The 13607-nt window shown below is 38.9% G+C and overlaps 1 protein-coding gene across 1 annotated transcript; it reads left to right on the top strand.

Annotated features, from left to right (window-relative positions):
* Nucleotides 1–72: 72 nt before the first annotated feature.
* On the top strand, nucleotides 73–13138 carry phgdh (phosphoglycerate dehydrogenase). Its single transcript, XM_023286374.3, has 12 exons — nucleotides 73–323; nucleotides 3437–3588; nucleotides 3671–3736; nucleotides 3831–3885; nucleotides 4079–4177; nucleotides 4262–4394; nucleotides 4485–4633; nucleotides 5795–5947; nucleotides 6504–6642; nucleotides 8522–8649; nucleotides 8749–8971; nucleotides 12217–13138. Exons 1-12 carry the CDS (start codon nucleotides 186–188, stop codon nucleotides 12369–12371), a joined length of 1590 nt encoding a protein of 529 aa, XP_023142142.2. The 5' UTR covers nucleotides 73–185; the 3' UTR covers nucleotides 12372–13138.
* The last annotated feature ends 469 nt before the right edge of the window (nucleotides 13139–13607 follow it).

Raw genomic sequence — 13607 nt, 5'->3', positions numbered from 1 at the left:
TCCTGCTCTCCAGAGGAGGCGGGTTCATACTGAAGGGGGCCGTCTTAAACCCGGCACAACCATTCAAAACCAACAGAGGGAACGCGATCCTCCTGTTGTCCATCACTTCACCGCAGCATCAGCCACTCAACACCCGCCGGTGGCCCAGCGCGGAGCGACCAAACCCGGAGAGCTAAACCCCCAAGATGGCCCCGATCTCCATCCGAGCGGTGCTGATCAGCGAGAGCGTGGACCCCCGGTGCAGGGCGATCCTGGAGGAAAACGGCATCCGAGTGACCGAGAAGACCAGCATGAAGAAGGATGAGCTGATAGCAGAGATTAAGGTAAAGCCCACACTCTGGATTTGTATCGTGAAACTGCTGTAAATGCGCCGGATTCAGCGGCTTTCCTCCAAACTTTAGCTAGCATCGATGGAAATGCACTTGTTTCAGGAGGAAGTCCGCTAAAAGACAAACCCAGCGGTGCACCTGGAGTTTTATTCCAGTTTAATACGAGGTGTCGTTTTCGTTTCTAAATCGGAGATCCTGGCACGTTTTTATGAATCTGAGGTGTGCCAATTGAGTTTTAGTACCGCCCATTGGGAAGCTGATGCAACTCATCTCTGACTTTACTCCCATCACAGTCTGACTAATACAAGCCAATATTAGACTAATCTACAGGAGCTGCTGGGATCCTGACACACTGAAGGCATGGATAAGAAATCTGTAGATCTTATCCTGACAGCTGCACTATTATCAAGTCATTTCAGAGAATAAATCAAATAAAATGTCTTGGCAAATTAAGGTAATTTATTTTCAATCTTAGCCCATTCTCCACAAATGTGTGCCTTTAGGATTAATCTTATTTACCTGATTTAAAGAGATATAATCATATGTGAAGGTGTGTCTTGGAAACACTTGTCAAACTTTTACAAACAGAAGAGATGCTAGTGAGGGGGATAAAATTGATCTATAAAGTCCAATAGCTCATTATCCTAAATAAATAATAATTGCAGCAACAATGCAGTCTATTCCTGACAAAAAAAAAATAGGCCCATAGCCCATTCCTAGCTTATCTAACTACAACAGCTTACAATAAAATAGTAAATTTGTTTTTGTTGCTGCTCAGCTACTTGTTAACCACATTTTCTACTTAATAATTAGAGAGGCTACATTATATGAGAAGTTAAGGGAAAACATCCACACAGACAATAATGTCACTGCTGCCACTGTCCTGCTGTGAGACTGTTATGGAAAACCTCCATTAATATTTTGAATCTAATAAGGAGATCAGATGTTTACGAACATTGAAATAATGTCCCGATGGTTTTGATAAATAAAACTTTATTTGTTCCCAGGGGAGCAATTAAAACAGCAGGTAGGGCAGGCAGTGAAACAATAGCTTAAGAAATGGAGTAGAAAACAACGAAATTAAAGATAGCTGATATAAATAAAACAAATAGGGATACATATATATACAAATGTAGAACACGTAATATAGTAAGAATAAAAAATAGAATGAAAAGAAAAGAAGCACAACTTAGTAACATACTAGTGCAAATACACTCTTTATTGCTTGATTGAAATAAATCCAGAGCTACTTTACTATTATTCAAAAATCTAACGATCCAGGGCCATGTTTCATAAAACATTCATCCAGCCCTGACGATGGCAGTGCAATCTACATTTTCCAAACAATGTGCAACAAGTGCAAATGGAACTGAGAAAACACTGGCAGTGAATATTTTTGCAGGTTTGTACATCGAGAACGTGAAGTCAACGTTAAGTTTTTCCCCCAAAACAACATCTTGCTGTCGTAAAACAGCGTTTTGCGTTTTATAAATGTGTCAAAGCAGGATATTAAAAATTAAAAGAGAAGCACAGACACTGCAACAGTTTGGTATTTGCAATAGCAAGAAGGTGAAGTTACGCAAATATTACAAAAATTCTAAGCGTGAAAAGCAAAGATTCATACCTATACATTTTCTTGCATGTGAACAGTTAAAACACACCTAAATTTCTCTCATTGAACTCAGCGAGTAGCACCTGAAACATCTGCTTTGCCAGAAGGAGATTTCTTATTACAGAAGATGAAACCGGTACAAATTCAATTCTGCACTGGTGAAAAAGAAACAATGGCAGTAATATTCCAGTATCTTAATATATATTATTTGTCCTCACATTCAGTTGGCAGAAGCACGTACTTTACACCACGTCACCCCAAACCGAACGCTTCTCACACAAACTGAAGAGTCTGTGATTTTCTGCAGGAGATTCGTAGCTGCATCTGTGGGGCCCCTGAGGCCAAAAGTGAGCAGTGGGCTGTTATTACCCAGCACCCCTCCTCTGGTTATATAACCAACCCCTTAAACCCAGCAGTGTTCATTTGCTCCAGACAAACCACATTTACAAAATGTACACATTTTATATATATTTACAGCAGAACATTGGTCTCTTTTAATCCCTTTTCAGACTTCAGATACGTAACTTTGCTGCTTCACCAGTATATGAAAGTGAAGGCATACTGTAGGCCACTTTCACCTTTTAATGTTCCTCACAGCTTCTCTTAAACATGCCCTGCCTTGACAGTGCCTGATAGATCCATGGTAATTGCACAACAATTACCCTACATGCAAGATTGGACAGTAGATCAGGTTATGTATAATGCACAAGGACAGTTTTTAGTCACGTCATGTTGAAAGTGACGGTAAATGCAAGTAGATCAAGTGAGGTTACTTTTGCAACGTTTAGGAGGAGGTTTTTCATCCAGACATGAAGCCGACACATTCAGCTGCTGTCAGATTAACAGGAAGGACTGCATGTCTGAAAGAGACCGTTGTTCTGGTTTATTTAGTGTTCACACTGCTAAACTGAAGGACAAATAGTCAACAAATGAACAAAATGAAGAAAGATGGCCAAATCAGATGAGAAGGTGGCCATCCTGATAATAACGACCGCCTCATTTCACGAGCTCAACACACATCCCTTTCACTTTCTGCTGTATGAGGGGAAAATTTACCCTCCCTCGAGCTCAACAGCACGTTACCATAGTTACACAGTGATCTGGTGTAAAAATAGGAAGGCAGTCCCTTATACAGACCAGCTTTAAACAGTTTGTGAAGATGAAATCTGCTGTCATAGTAAATATGGGATGTGTTGGACATAATAGACTGTAAAACCTGGAAAACATGCCAGGTCATTTTGACAAGACAAAAAATGAAAGATGTGAAATAAATACTGAAAGAGACCAACATATTCGTTATCATTTTTGACACACAGCTGCTTAAGATGAAAGATGAGGCAGTAATCAGCGATTTAACAGCTTTATAATGTCAATTTCTGTCATTCTGTTGTGCCATTTACAAAAAACTTTGTTTATTAAAGCACCACATTAACGTTTGCACAGTGACTCTGTGTGCCGACTTCAAAGACGATATCATGTGTTTTTCTCCTTCTAGGACTATGATGGCCTTGTGGTTAGATCAGCAACCAAAGTAACAGCTGACGTTATCAATGCTGCTAATAACCTCAAAATAATTGGCAGAGCTGGGACCGGCGTAGACAACGTGGATGTTGATGCTGCCACCAAAAAGGGCATCATTGTCATGAAGTAAGTCTCCATTTTATGCACAAATGTGTGTTTTTTCTATTCAGTTCCCATATAGCTTACTGTCCGTGAACTGTTTTCTCAGCACACCCAGTGGTAACACAATCAGCGCTGCAGAGCTCACATGTGCCCTGCTCATGAGCCTTTCAAGGCAAGACAACACATGCTTTCACAAACAATAACTCACTGGTTTTAATTGCACAGAAGTCCTGTAAAATTCCATTATTATGTCAATGTGCTTTCAGAAATGTGCCTCAAGCCGCAATGTCGATGAAGCAAGGAAACTGGGATCGCAAAAAGGTACGCAGAGGTTTTGATTTGCCCCTTTTGTTTGCTCTTGGAATGTCTGTTTTTGCTTGGCCACAAAAAGAAATTACTGTTGCGTGGTTGGCTCCATTGTCCGTCCAGTTGTTAATAATCAAATGTGACACTCGGATCTGTGCAGTTTTACATTTTGCCGTGTGGGTCATTGTTTTGTTTCTAATTTTTACAGTTCATGGGTGCAGAGCTGTTCGGCAAAGTGCTCGGAATAGTTGGACTTGGCAGAATAGGAAAAGAAGTCGCCTCAAGAATGCAGTCATTTGGCATGAAGGTAAATATGGATTTTACATGATGAGACTGCATGATCACAATTATCATTAGTGGCTCTGGGGAAAAAAAATTCTCTTCTTGTCAGACTATCGGCTACGATCCAATCACTCCACCTGAGGTGTCGGCCAGCTGGGGGGTGGAGCAGATGTCTCTGGAGCAGCTTTGGCCCCAATGTGACTACATCACTGTTCACACTCCACTGATGCCCTCTACTGTTGGTGAGCTTCACTCTGCCTCTCCTCTCTGTTATCTCATTACATGGCCGTCGCAATCTGGATTCATGGATTTCGTGTGTTCTTGTGCCCAAGGTCTGCTGAATGATGAAACGTTTGCCAAGTGCAAGAAAGGAGTGAAGGTTGTGAACTGTGCGAGAGGAGGCATCATTGACGAAGCCGCTCTCCTCAGAGCTCTGGAGTCCGGACAGTGTGGAGGAGCAGGACTGGATGTCTTTGTTGAGGTGGGATCACCACGTGAAAATGTATAATGCTGTACCCATTACTGTAGTTTGCACAGACAGCATGTGGTTTTTACAAATAATCTGGTTTCCTTTCACCTTCTGAACCCCAAAAGCCCCCAGTGGGGTTGAAAGGCTTTTTATAGTAAATAAAAACTGCCAAAATTGCACCATTTATCAGGGTGAGAAGCGACAAAAACGGAAAGACTTGTCAGATTTTAAACTTTCCGACTGTCCTTGAACCAATCATGTGTGACGTCCAGTTCCGTTAGAAAAATTCACCCAATCTAAGCAAAAAATCTTTTATTTACTCTACATATCTCATAAAATTTTGAAAAATATAAAGGAATGAATTTTGTTTTAAAAAAAAAAAAAAAGAACAACAACAAATAGTTCTGTTCTCCTCAGAAAGTCATGAGTCATGAGTGACTGAGTTGTGACCAACAGTCACGACAAAAATTTCAGGACTAATTAGCTAAATGGGACTGAACTGCAGGCTGTGTTTACGCAGCACAGTTAGGAAAGAAATGAAAAATACAAGCAGTAAAATATTGAGTGTTATAGAGTGTTTCCGCAGGTCCTTTATTCCAACATCTGTCAGACTGTACAATGTCATATTATATTCCCCTTACATACACATTCCACCTACTTATGTGCAATAACTGATACCTCATCCTCTTGTATATAGTCTTCTATATATTTTTTAAAAATCATCTGTATATAATGTTCTCTGCAATTTTTGCACAGTTTTTTCTTATTTATTTTTGTACTGCCTTTATACTTTTTCTTTTGGAGCTGCTGTAACGGTGAACTTTCCCTGCTGTGGAATCAATAAATCTTTTATTATCTTATCTTATCGATAACATGTAGATTAACTAGTATTTTCTTCAGTATCTGTACCATCTGTGGACAGATGAAAAAATGAGTAATTAGAGAAAATCAAATTATTGTTATAATGTATGGCACTATAATTATGTTATATTGCTCAAAATCCATTTTTGATTTATTTGTCATGGTTGTGCTGTTTCCATAGAGGTGATGGACTTTATATTGCAGTGAACAATAAGTCCATAGTGAATATGACACCCAGAAACTGCTTGACACATTATTATCAACAAAAGGGATGCTCTAGTTTACATGTTGCTATGTTTATTCTGGCTACAGGAGCCACCTAAGGACCGCTCACTGGTGGATCATCCTAATGTCATCAGCTGTCCTCACCTGGGCGCCAGTACGAAGGAGGCTCAGGCTCGCTGTGGGGAGGACATCGCTCTGCAGATCGTGGACATGGTGAAGGGAAAGAAGCTGGTTGGAGCAGTAAGTCACGCTCAGTGTTCCTCCACTATTTGAACCACTGACTTCTCGGACAATCAGTTTTGTCTTGGTGACTCTGTAGACTAGAGGTTTTAGACTTCTGACATTTTTAATTAGTTTTCATCCTTGTCTCCTATCTTCTTTGTGACAAAGTCTGCAGTTCAGCTGAAAAGTCCCCAAATTTTTGTCATGCGACTGTAGTAAGTCAAGGCTTCATGGTTACACTGAAGAAGGCAGATTTTTTTGTTTTTTTACAGAATCAGGCAGGTGCAAAATAATTATTTTGGGCACATTTTAAACCAAGACATTGACTTTCAGCTCAGATTTGGATTTTGGATCCTGTTCTTCCAATTTCTGGCTCTGATAAATGATGGACTTCTGTTGATTTTTTTTCTTTTTAAGATAACTTGCCTTTGAAACCCACTACTTCTCAGACTTTCACTTAAATTAAATGCAGACATCAATACTTAGGCAGCCAGAGGTAGTAACAGGTCGACCGTCTGTTTTTAATCTTTGTCATTAGAGTCGTTTAACAAAAGCTTTCTGTTTTTCTGTTCAGGTAAATGCACAAGTTTTGGCCAGCACCTTCTCCCAGGAATCTCACCAACTGATCAAGCTCGGAGAAGCGGTCGGCGCTGTGCTGCGGTCATGCAGTGCTTCTAAGAAACCATTCAGTCGTGTTCAGATCGCTACCAAAGGTAAAAATTACCAGTTTAACCAGTTTGTTAAAGCAGAGACTTGAGGGAGGGATCATGTCATAGGAAGGGAATATTATAAGAAGTAGTTTTTTCTCCCTCTAGTGGTGTCCTTGTGAAACTGTGTCTGATAACAGTCAGAAGGTCTAGTGCAGGGGTGTCAAACTCATTCTAGTTCAGGGGCCACATTCAGCCCAATTTGATCTGAAGTGGGCCAGACCAGTAAAATCAGAGCATAAAAACCTATAGATACAGACAACTCCAAATTTGTCCTTTGTTTTAGTGCAAAAAAGTACATTCTGAAAATGCTCACATTTAAAGAACTATCTTTTTACAAAACATTATGAACAACCTGATTATAAATTCAATTTCAACAACATTATGCCTCAGTTTATCATTTACACATTACAACTTACAGATTACAGTTTATCTACAAAAAGGCACAAAACTTTTAGTCACGGGTATCTGGAACTGAATGATATAGTGTTTTACAGTATGATTAAAAGGACAAAAGTCAGACAAAGAGAAAGAACAACAAAACCAAGACAAAATATTACAAAAAAGAGACTCAAAACAACAAAAGTGAGACAGAAAATAACAAAAAATAAGACAAACAACACAAAACAAAGCAAAAAAGAGACAAAAAATTTGACAAAAAAGTTGCAAAGCAACAAAAAATGGACAAACACACAACCAAAAATGACACAAATGAGACAAATGAGACAAAAAATAAAAAAGAAACAAAACAACAAAAAATAGACAAAAAACACAAGTGAGACAAATAAACACAAAATGACAAAAACGACACACAAAACAACAAATAAAGCAAAATGCAAAATGACAAAAATAAGGCCTTTTCCACACGTAGCAGGGTTTTTGTAAAACCGAATATCCTGCCCCCTCCGTCTAGAAAAAAACTTACGTACACACCACCTCGTTTTCAGAAAAAAACTTCATCCACACCTAACCGCATAAGTGCGTTTTTCACCACATTCATAAGCATGCCGGACCTTTAGGTGGCAGTAGTTCCCCAAATCCTAGCAAGGTGGTGGAGAATAACCGTCCTTAACGTCGTCCTTCGCCTGTGTTGTTGAATGTGGAGCAGTATCTGGGCTTGTAAAAACAAGCAAGTAAAAAGCGCCTGTACAAGAAACAGCGCCCAAAACCTTGTGAGAGCATCCATACTGTTACCGAATGTAAACACAGGTCGCATATGTGACGTAAGAACATATTTTGTCGCAGGCGGTGACGTTTCGAAACGCAAAACCCCGGTTACTGATGTCCACATGCAGACGCATAAAACGGAGAATTCGCAAATCTTCACTTTGGTCGGAGTTTTTAAAAAGAATCGTTTTTGATGACGTAAATCTGTGTTTTTGTGTGGATGATAGGCCGAATCGTAGAAAAATATCTTCGTTTTGTGAGATACCCGGCTACGTGTGGACAAGGCCTCAGACAAAAATGCAAACAAGACAAAAAGGAAACACAAAATGACAAAAACGAGAAACAAAACGACAAAAACATGAGGCAAAAATCAGACAAAAAAGACAGAATATTACAAAATGAGACACAAAATGACAAAAGAACAATCAACAATATAGTATTTTATGATCAAAACAACTTGTCATGGTCTGGAAATTATTTTAAATGTAGTTTTACAAATGTACAATTTGCAGTTAAAGTCTTCTCTGTAATTTTTACACTTTGCAAAGTCGTCCCGTGGGCCAGATTGGACCCTCTGATGGGCCAGTTTTGGCCCACGGGCCACATGTTTGACACCCCTTGTCTAGTGTGTGTATGTAAAGTCTGTTGTACTGAAATATGAAGCACCTGTTTGTACTGGAGCTTAACATTACATTATGTACCGTTTTCTACAAACCAGGGGATTGTATGGAGTCCTGCACTGGTTACATGACTTCAGCTGTACTGGTCGGTCTCCTCAGTCAGGATTCTGGATGTTGCCTAAACTTCATCAATGTCCTGAACTTAGCCAAGGACACTGGAATCATGGTAAAACACCACCTCAGTCTGGCAAATAACACATAACCACTATGAGCGTGTGACTAGAAAACAGATCTTTTCATACATGCTCGTACATGTACTCTCCAGGTAAACCAAGCCCACTATGTGTCTGACGGGGCGGCTGAAGGTGTGTGTAAAGTGGAGCTCGTGGCCGACGGCTGCAGCTTTAAAGCCAGCGGTTCGGTTCATGGCGGCATTCCGGTTCTGCTGGAGCTGAGTGACAGCGTGTACAGACAACCCGTCGCTCTCACCGGAAACCTGCTGTTCTTCAAAGCCTCTGCCAGTCCTCAGCTCCTGTCCTCAGTGGCTGGTAAGAAATACAGATGAGTGCATCAAAATCACAATCAGTTCTATAAATCTGAAGCCGTAGTTGATAGTTACAACCGGTTTGTGCCTTTGCATTGACCAGCTTCTAACAGATATAAATGTATAGACAGTGTTCACAGTCAGCCTATAAAATGACAGAGTGAAATCTCTGCAGAACGACCACTTACAGTCCATTTCTGGTCTGAAGACTGATTTTGCCTCCAGCTGTTGTCTCCATAAACCTTTTAGTGAACCTTCAGATCAACACCAAATTATATACATCAAGTTCAAAACATCTGTGTTGCAGTACTGAAATAAATTAAATTATCAGTTATATGACACATTCCCTTTATTTTCTAGGCTTTAAGGGTAAAGTTCAGAAACTTGAACACCACAGAATAGACAAAATATATCTAGGTTTAAAGCAACTGAAAGGAGATTTGAAGCTAGAGTATGTGGGATGATAGAAACAGCAAGAGTAACCCGGATTCTGAAAGCTGAAAACTGAAGAAAACTCCACCCACTCCCTTCAGGTCTCCCTCAACATAAATGTTCAGCCTCCAAGTACAGCTGAGGGACTCATCCACCAGAGAGAGCATTGCTGGGGAAAAAATACACATTGAAACTACCTAAAACTGCCTTAAAAACACACAGATGGACAAATGGGCTTCGTCACCACATTTGGAAAACATCCCATTCAGAGCTAATGTAAACTAATATAAGATAAATCCCATCAAACAACACAACTAGACTACACTAGACTACAACTCAGGCAGCGATTGTATACACAAATACAACATGAACTAATGGAACTGGAGGAGCATAAAGACCACAAAGAGCTCTGGAAGATCCACAGCAGTCAGCAGGCTTGTTTAGGAGCACAAGATGTTGTAACTTTAAGTGGTGGACTTTGTCTGGCAGGATGATTCCGTCTGCTCTGGAAATGTGTCCTCCGAGGCTCATGGATGATTCTGGTGATGAGTGCACAAGCAGAATGCACACAGGTTCATAGTGTATCTAGTGTAGATTGGACAGGTTTTATTTCCTTGTGTTCTTTGAGTACTCAATTCACTGATTGTTGATGGGATGTAAAGAGACTTCTAGTGGCATCTGAACTTCATTGGCTTCATGTCTGAATAAACAACCTGGTCACTTTTCTTACTACATCAGACTTAGTAACATTTCTGGATCAGTTTGAACTAGTGGTGGGATGTAATTATTTTTTTTTTTTTTTAATTTAATCTAGTTAATTGCAGGCTTTGTGGTTAATTAATCACATTTTTGTCAAATAGCAATATTTGACACAATAAGCAAAATTTTTCAATTCAAATAAATTTTGGTTGATGACTCATCGATGAAACACTTAAACAACAAAAATGTTTGTTTCATTTTTATTTGTCTGCATTTTTCATCTGTCTACTACTTTCACAGATTACTACAAACTCAAAGTGCAATTATAGCGATTATCTTCAACATTTAAGACTTTTTGTGAACTCAAGCAATTTCAATGTGTTCAAAAGTGGTGTATTATGGACTGGCTACACCGTTTATTACGGGTTCGTCGCTGCTGGCAAACCGGCTTTAGGTTCATTACCGCCACCTACTGGGCTGGAGCGTCCATCAGCGTTACCGGTGTGCCAGAAATGAGGGAACTGAGAAAGGTGTGATTAAATGCATTATTTTTTATGCGTTATGTTTTTCTGTAATTAATTACTCATAATTAACGTATTAAAGTCCCAGCCCTAGTTTCAACAAAGCTCAAGTCACACATAACTGATGTACCTCCAGTTGTCTTAAGTGATTTGAGGAAAATTTTCTCCACCTTTCAGCACCAACATTCATCTTCAACATCACAGAAAAGGTCAAAAGATACAGATTGCTGTCAAAACCACAAAAGATCCCTTTTCAACCACTTTCCCCTTCACTTTCACATCTATTACAAATGGAAATGTCGATAAAAATAAAACTTTACTACAAAGTAACAGGCAGATCAATGAGATTCACCAAAAATTGACGTAATTTCTTTTAAATCACTTCTGAAAACTCACGTTTACAGACTTGCTTTTATGTGAGGTTTACTATTAGCTTTATTTAGTTTTAATGGTCTATTTTGTATTGTGTCCTGTTTATTTTAGATGTTTTCCCTTGTTTGATTTTACTTTTAGCTGCATGGTTTCTTTCATGTGATGTCGTCTCTCTAATTTTTTTTATTTCTCTGACATTTTTGATTTTTAATTTCTAATTTTAACCCTCAATCTTATTCTTTAATTTTTAAACCACCTAGTTCCTTTGTTATTATGATTGCTAATCTAGCTAATTATTCTTTTAATTTATGATCATTTTTGCTATTTATTTAAATTGACAGCTCTGACTTGTCTCCTATATCTTGTTTGGTTGTCTCTGTGTTGCATGTTTTACCTGTCAAAGCACTTTATGAATGATAAAGGTGCTATATAAAAAAGTTATTATTTAATCTGAGTTTCGACAAAACATTAAGAGGAGCTTAAGTTTAGTTTTTTGCCTCCAGCTGTATGTTTTTGCTCTGAGTTTATAGAGTGACTGCAGCATCAGACAGCAGCAGGATCAGTATGAGCGTCTCCAAAGCTAGAGGTCTCTATGCACGTGGAACAACTTCATTAATTACTAATTCATTATAGATGATCCCTGACATGGAAACAGGACAGATCAGAATCTAACAGCAGGTCACACTGTGGACTTTTCTTCTCATCAGACGGATGAACCGTCACATGGAACCACAGTTTATAAGCTGCAGTTAAATAGCAGATTTGTTACATAGATTTAAATGTAGTCTTTTGTTTAATGGTGCATCATTATTATTGGTTGTCATGCTTGGTTCTCTTGACACTTTTGTGGGTTTGTCTGAAAGAAGTTGTGGGGAACATTAATGTAAAAGTGACCTATTTCTGAGTGAATTCTGTAACAGGTTGATGAAGCAGCAATGTTGCGTATCACATGACTGAAAGGAGCTAAATATAGCATAGACTGCTTCTGGAATGCATTGTGTACTGTAACCAAAATGAACATTGGAGTTGGTGGTAAATGTTGGGGAGTGTATAACTGTCGTCAAGGCCAAACTGTAAGCCATATTTTTCCCGCCGCTCCTGTTAAATACATTTAATTTAGATGAAAGGTTGTTTTGAGTTACGAGCACTAAATTGCAGTATTTACTGAGAGTTTTTTCTTCTTAAATGAACACCTGTTTTCTTCTCTCGATTGTTCTTTGCTTAGGACTGTTGGCCGCAGAGGGAGTGCAGATCCAGTCCTTCAGTGCTCCTGCAGACGGTACTGGCGATCTGTGGTTTTGCGTCGGGGTGTCGTCTCTCCTGCGAGATCTCAGTGCCTTGAAGCCTTTGGTCAAAGACGCGGCGCAGCTCAGCATTTAAGCAACAGTAGCCACGGGTCCTGGAATAACATTCAGTATCTGAAAACCTTAACAAGAGTGTCTAATGTAACTGATGCGTCTTGGTCTTTGTGTTTACAGCTAACAACTTGTTTAGAAGTTGAAAACTTGAACTTTAAAACTGGCATTTTGATAACATTCCAGCATGTAGAGCTTTGTTTTATGAGCCTGTTGTAGTAAAAAAACTGAAAAAAATATTTAATTGTCAACACTCCAACTCCTTAAATTTTAAAGGGGCTATGCTACACTGCTGGTCTATTAAACAAACCTGTACACCTTAATGCAGTTCTATACAACAGCTCTGCAGGATGACTACTATTTTGTACTTTTACAATGTTGACCTGGTTTGTCTCATGAGATTCATGTGGTTCATTTAACTCACAGGTTCTAATTTTTCATCAGATTATTTTGCACAGGGAACATAATGAGCATTCCAGTGTAAATGACAAATAACTACTTATCAGATTGAATTTACTACTTAACAAAAACAACTAATCAGTATTAAGTTGCAAGACTTTAGGTAAGTCAGGTGTTAAGATTACAACAGACCCATTGAATTTAGAATTCATTACTGATATTTTGTGCATTTAGTGTTTGTTTTTTTTAACCAGTTTAGGTCCTCTTATTTCTCTGCTGTCTGTCTGAATTTCGTGAAAATGTCCCCTAAGTGTAACTCAGTTTGCGTAGCGACATAGAAACTTTCAAAGATCATCACTGGAAACATCAATAAACAAAGTGAGACAATCAAAACTCTGACTGCTTCTTATTTTATCAGTAGATTCTGTTATACTTGCAAGTAGGAACAAGTGTCTCTTAAAAGAGAGGCAGGAATTTCTGCACATGATCATCAGTCCGGTCCACAGTCCCAGATTAGTGTAATCAGTGTGTTCTGCTATCAGGCAGGTGACAAATTACAGGAAAAATCTGAACCCTTGACCTCACAGTGAGGAGATCCATGGACTCTGTGGTGCTCTGGGGGTCATTTTGAAAGAGAAAAACAAACGGTGGAATACTGTAACATTCATTAACTGTAAAAAACTGAGAAACTATTGGCAGATATCAATAAAATAAAGATATATTTAGCTGGTTTAAATAAACTAAAGCCTTGTAACGATACAGTCACACATTGTAAAAGAATAAAGATTTTTGTGGACATTATTTACAGTTTTGCCCATTTTTTAAAACACAAATTAATACTTTGTTTTTGTGATTAACGCGG

Source organism: Amphiprion ocellaris, chromosome 11 (assembly GCF_022539595.1).
Source record: "Amphiprion ocellaris isolate individual 3 ecotype Okinawa chromosome 11, ASM2253959v1, whole genome shotgun sequence".
Taxonomy (NCBI): Eukaryota; Metazoa; Chordata; class Actinopteri; family Pomacentridae; genus Amphiprion; species Amphiprion ocellaris.
The sequence above is the reverse complement of the archived record's forward strand: the minus strand, read 5'-3'. Positions and strand labels throughout refer to the sequence as shown.

Excerpts from the sequence above, each read along its gene's own strand:
- phgdh (XM_023286374.3), top strand. The coding sequence starts at position 186 with ATGGCCCCGATCTCCATCCGAGCGGTGCTGATCAGCGAGAGCGTGGAC. Across the intron at positions 324-3,436 it reads AGCTGATAGCAGAGATTAAG|GACTATGATGGCCTTGTGGT; the intron begins GTAAAGCCCACA and ends TTCTCCTTCTAG. Across the intron at positions 3,589-3,670 it reads AAGGGCATCATTGTCATGAA|CACACCCAGTGGTAACACAA; the intron begins GTAAGTCTCCAT and ends CTGTTTTCTCAG.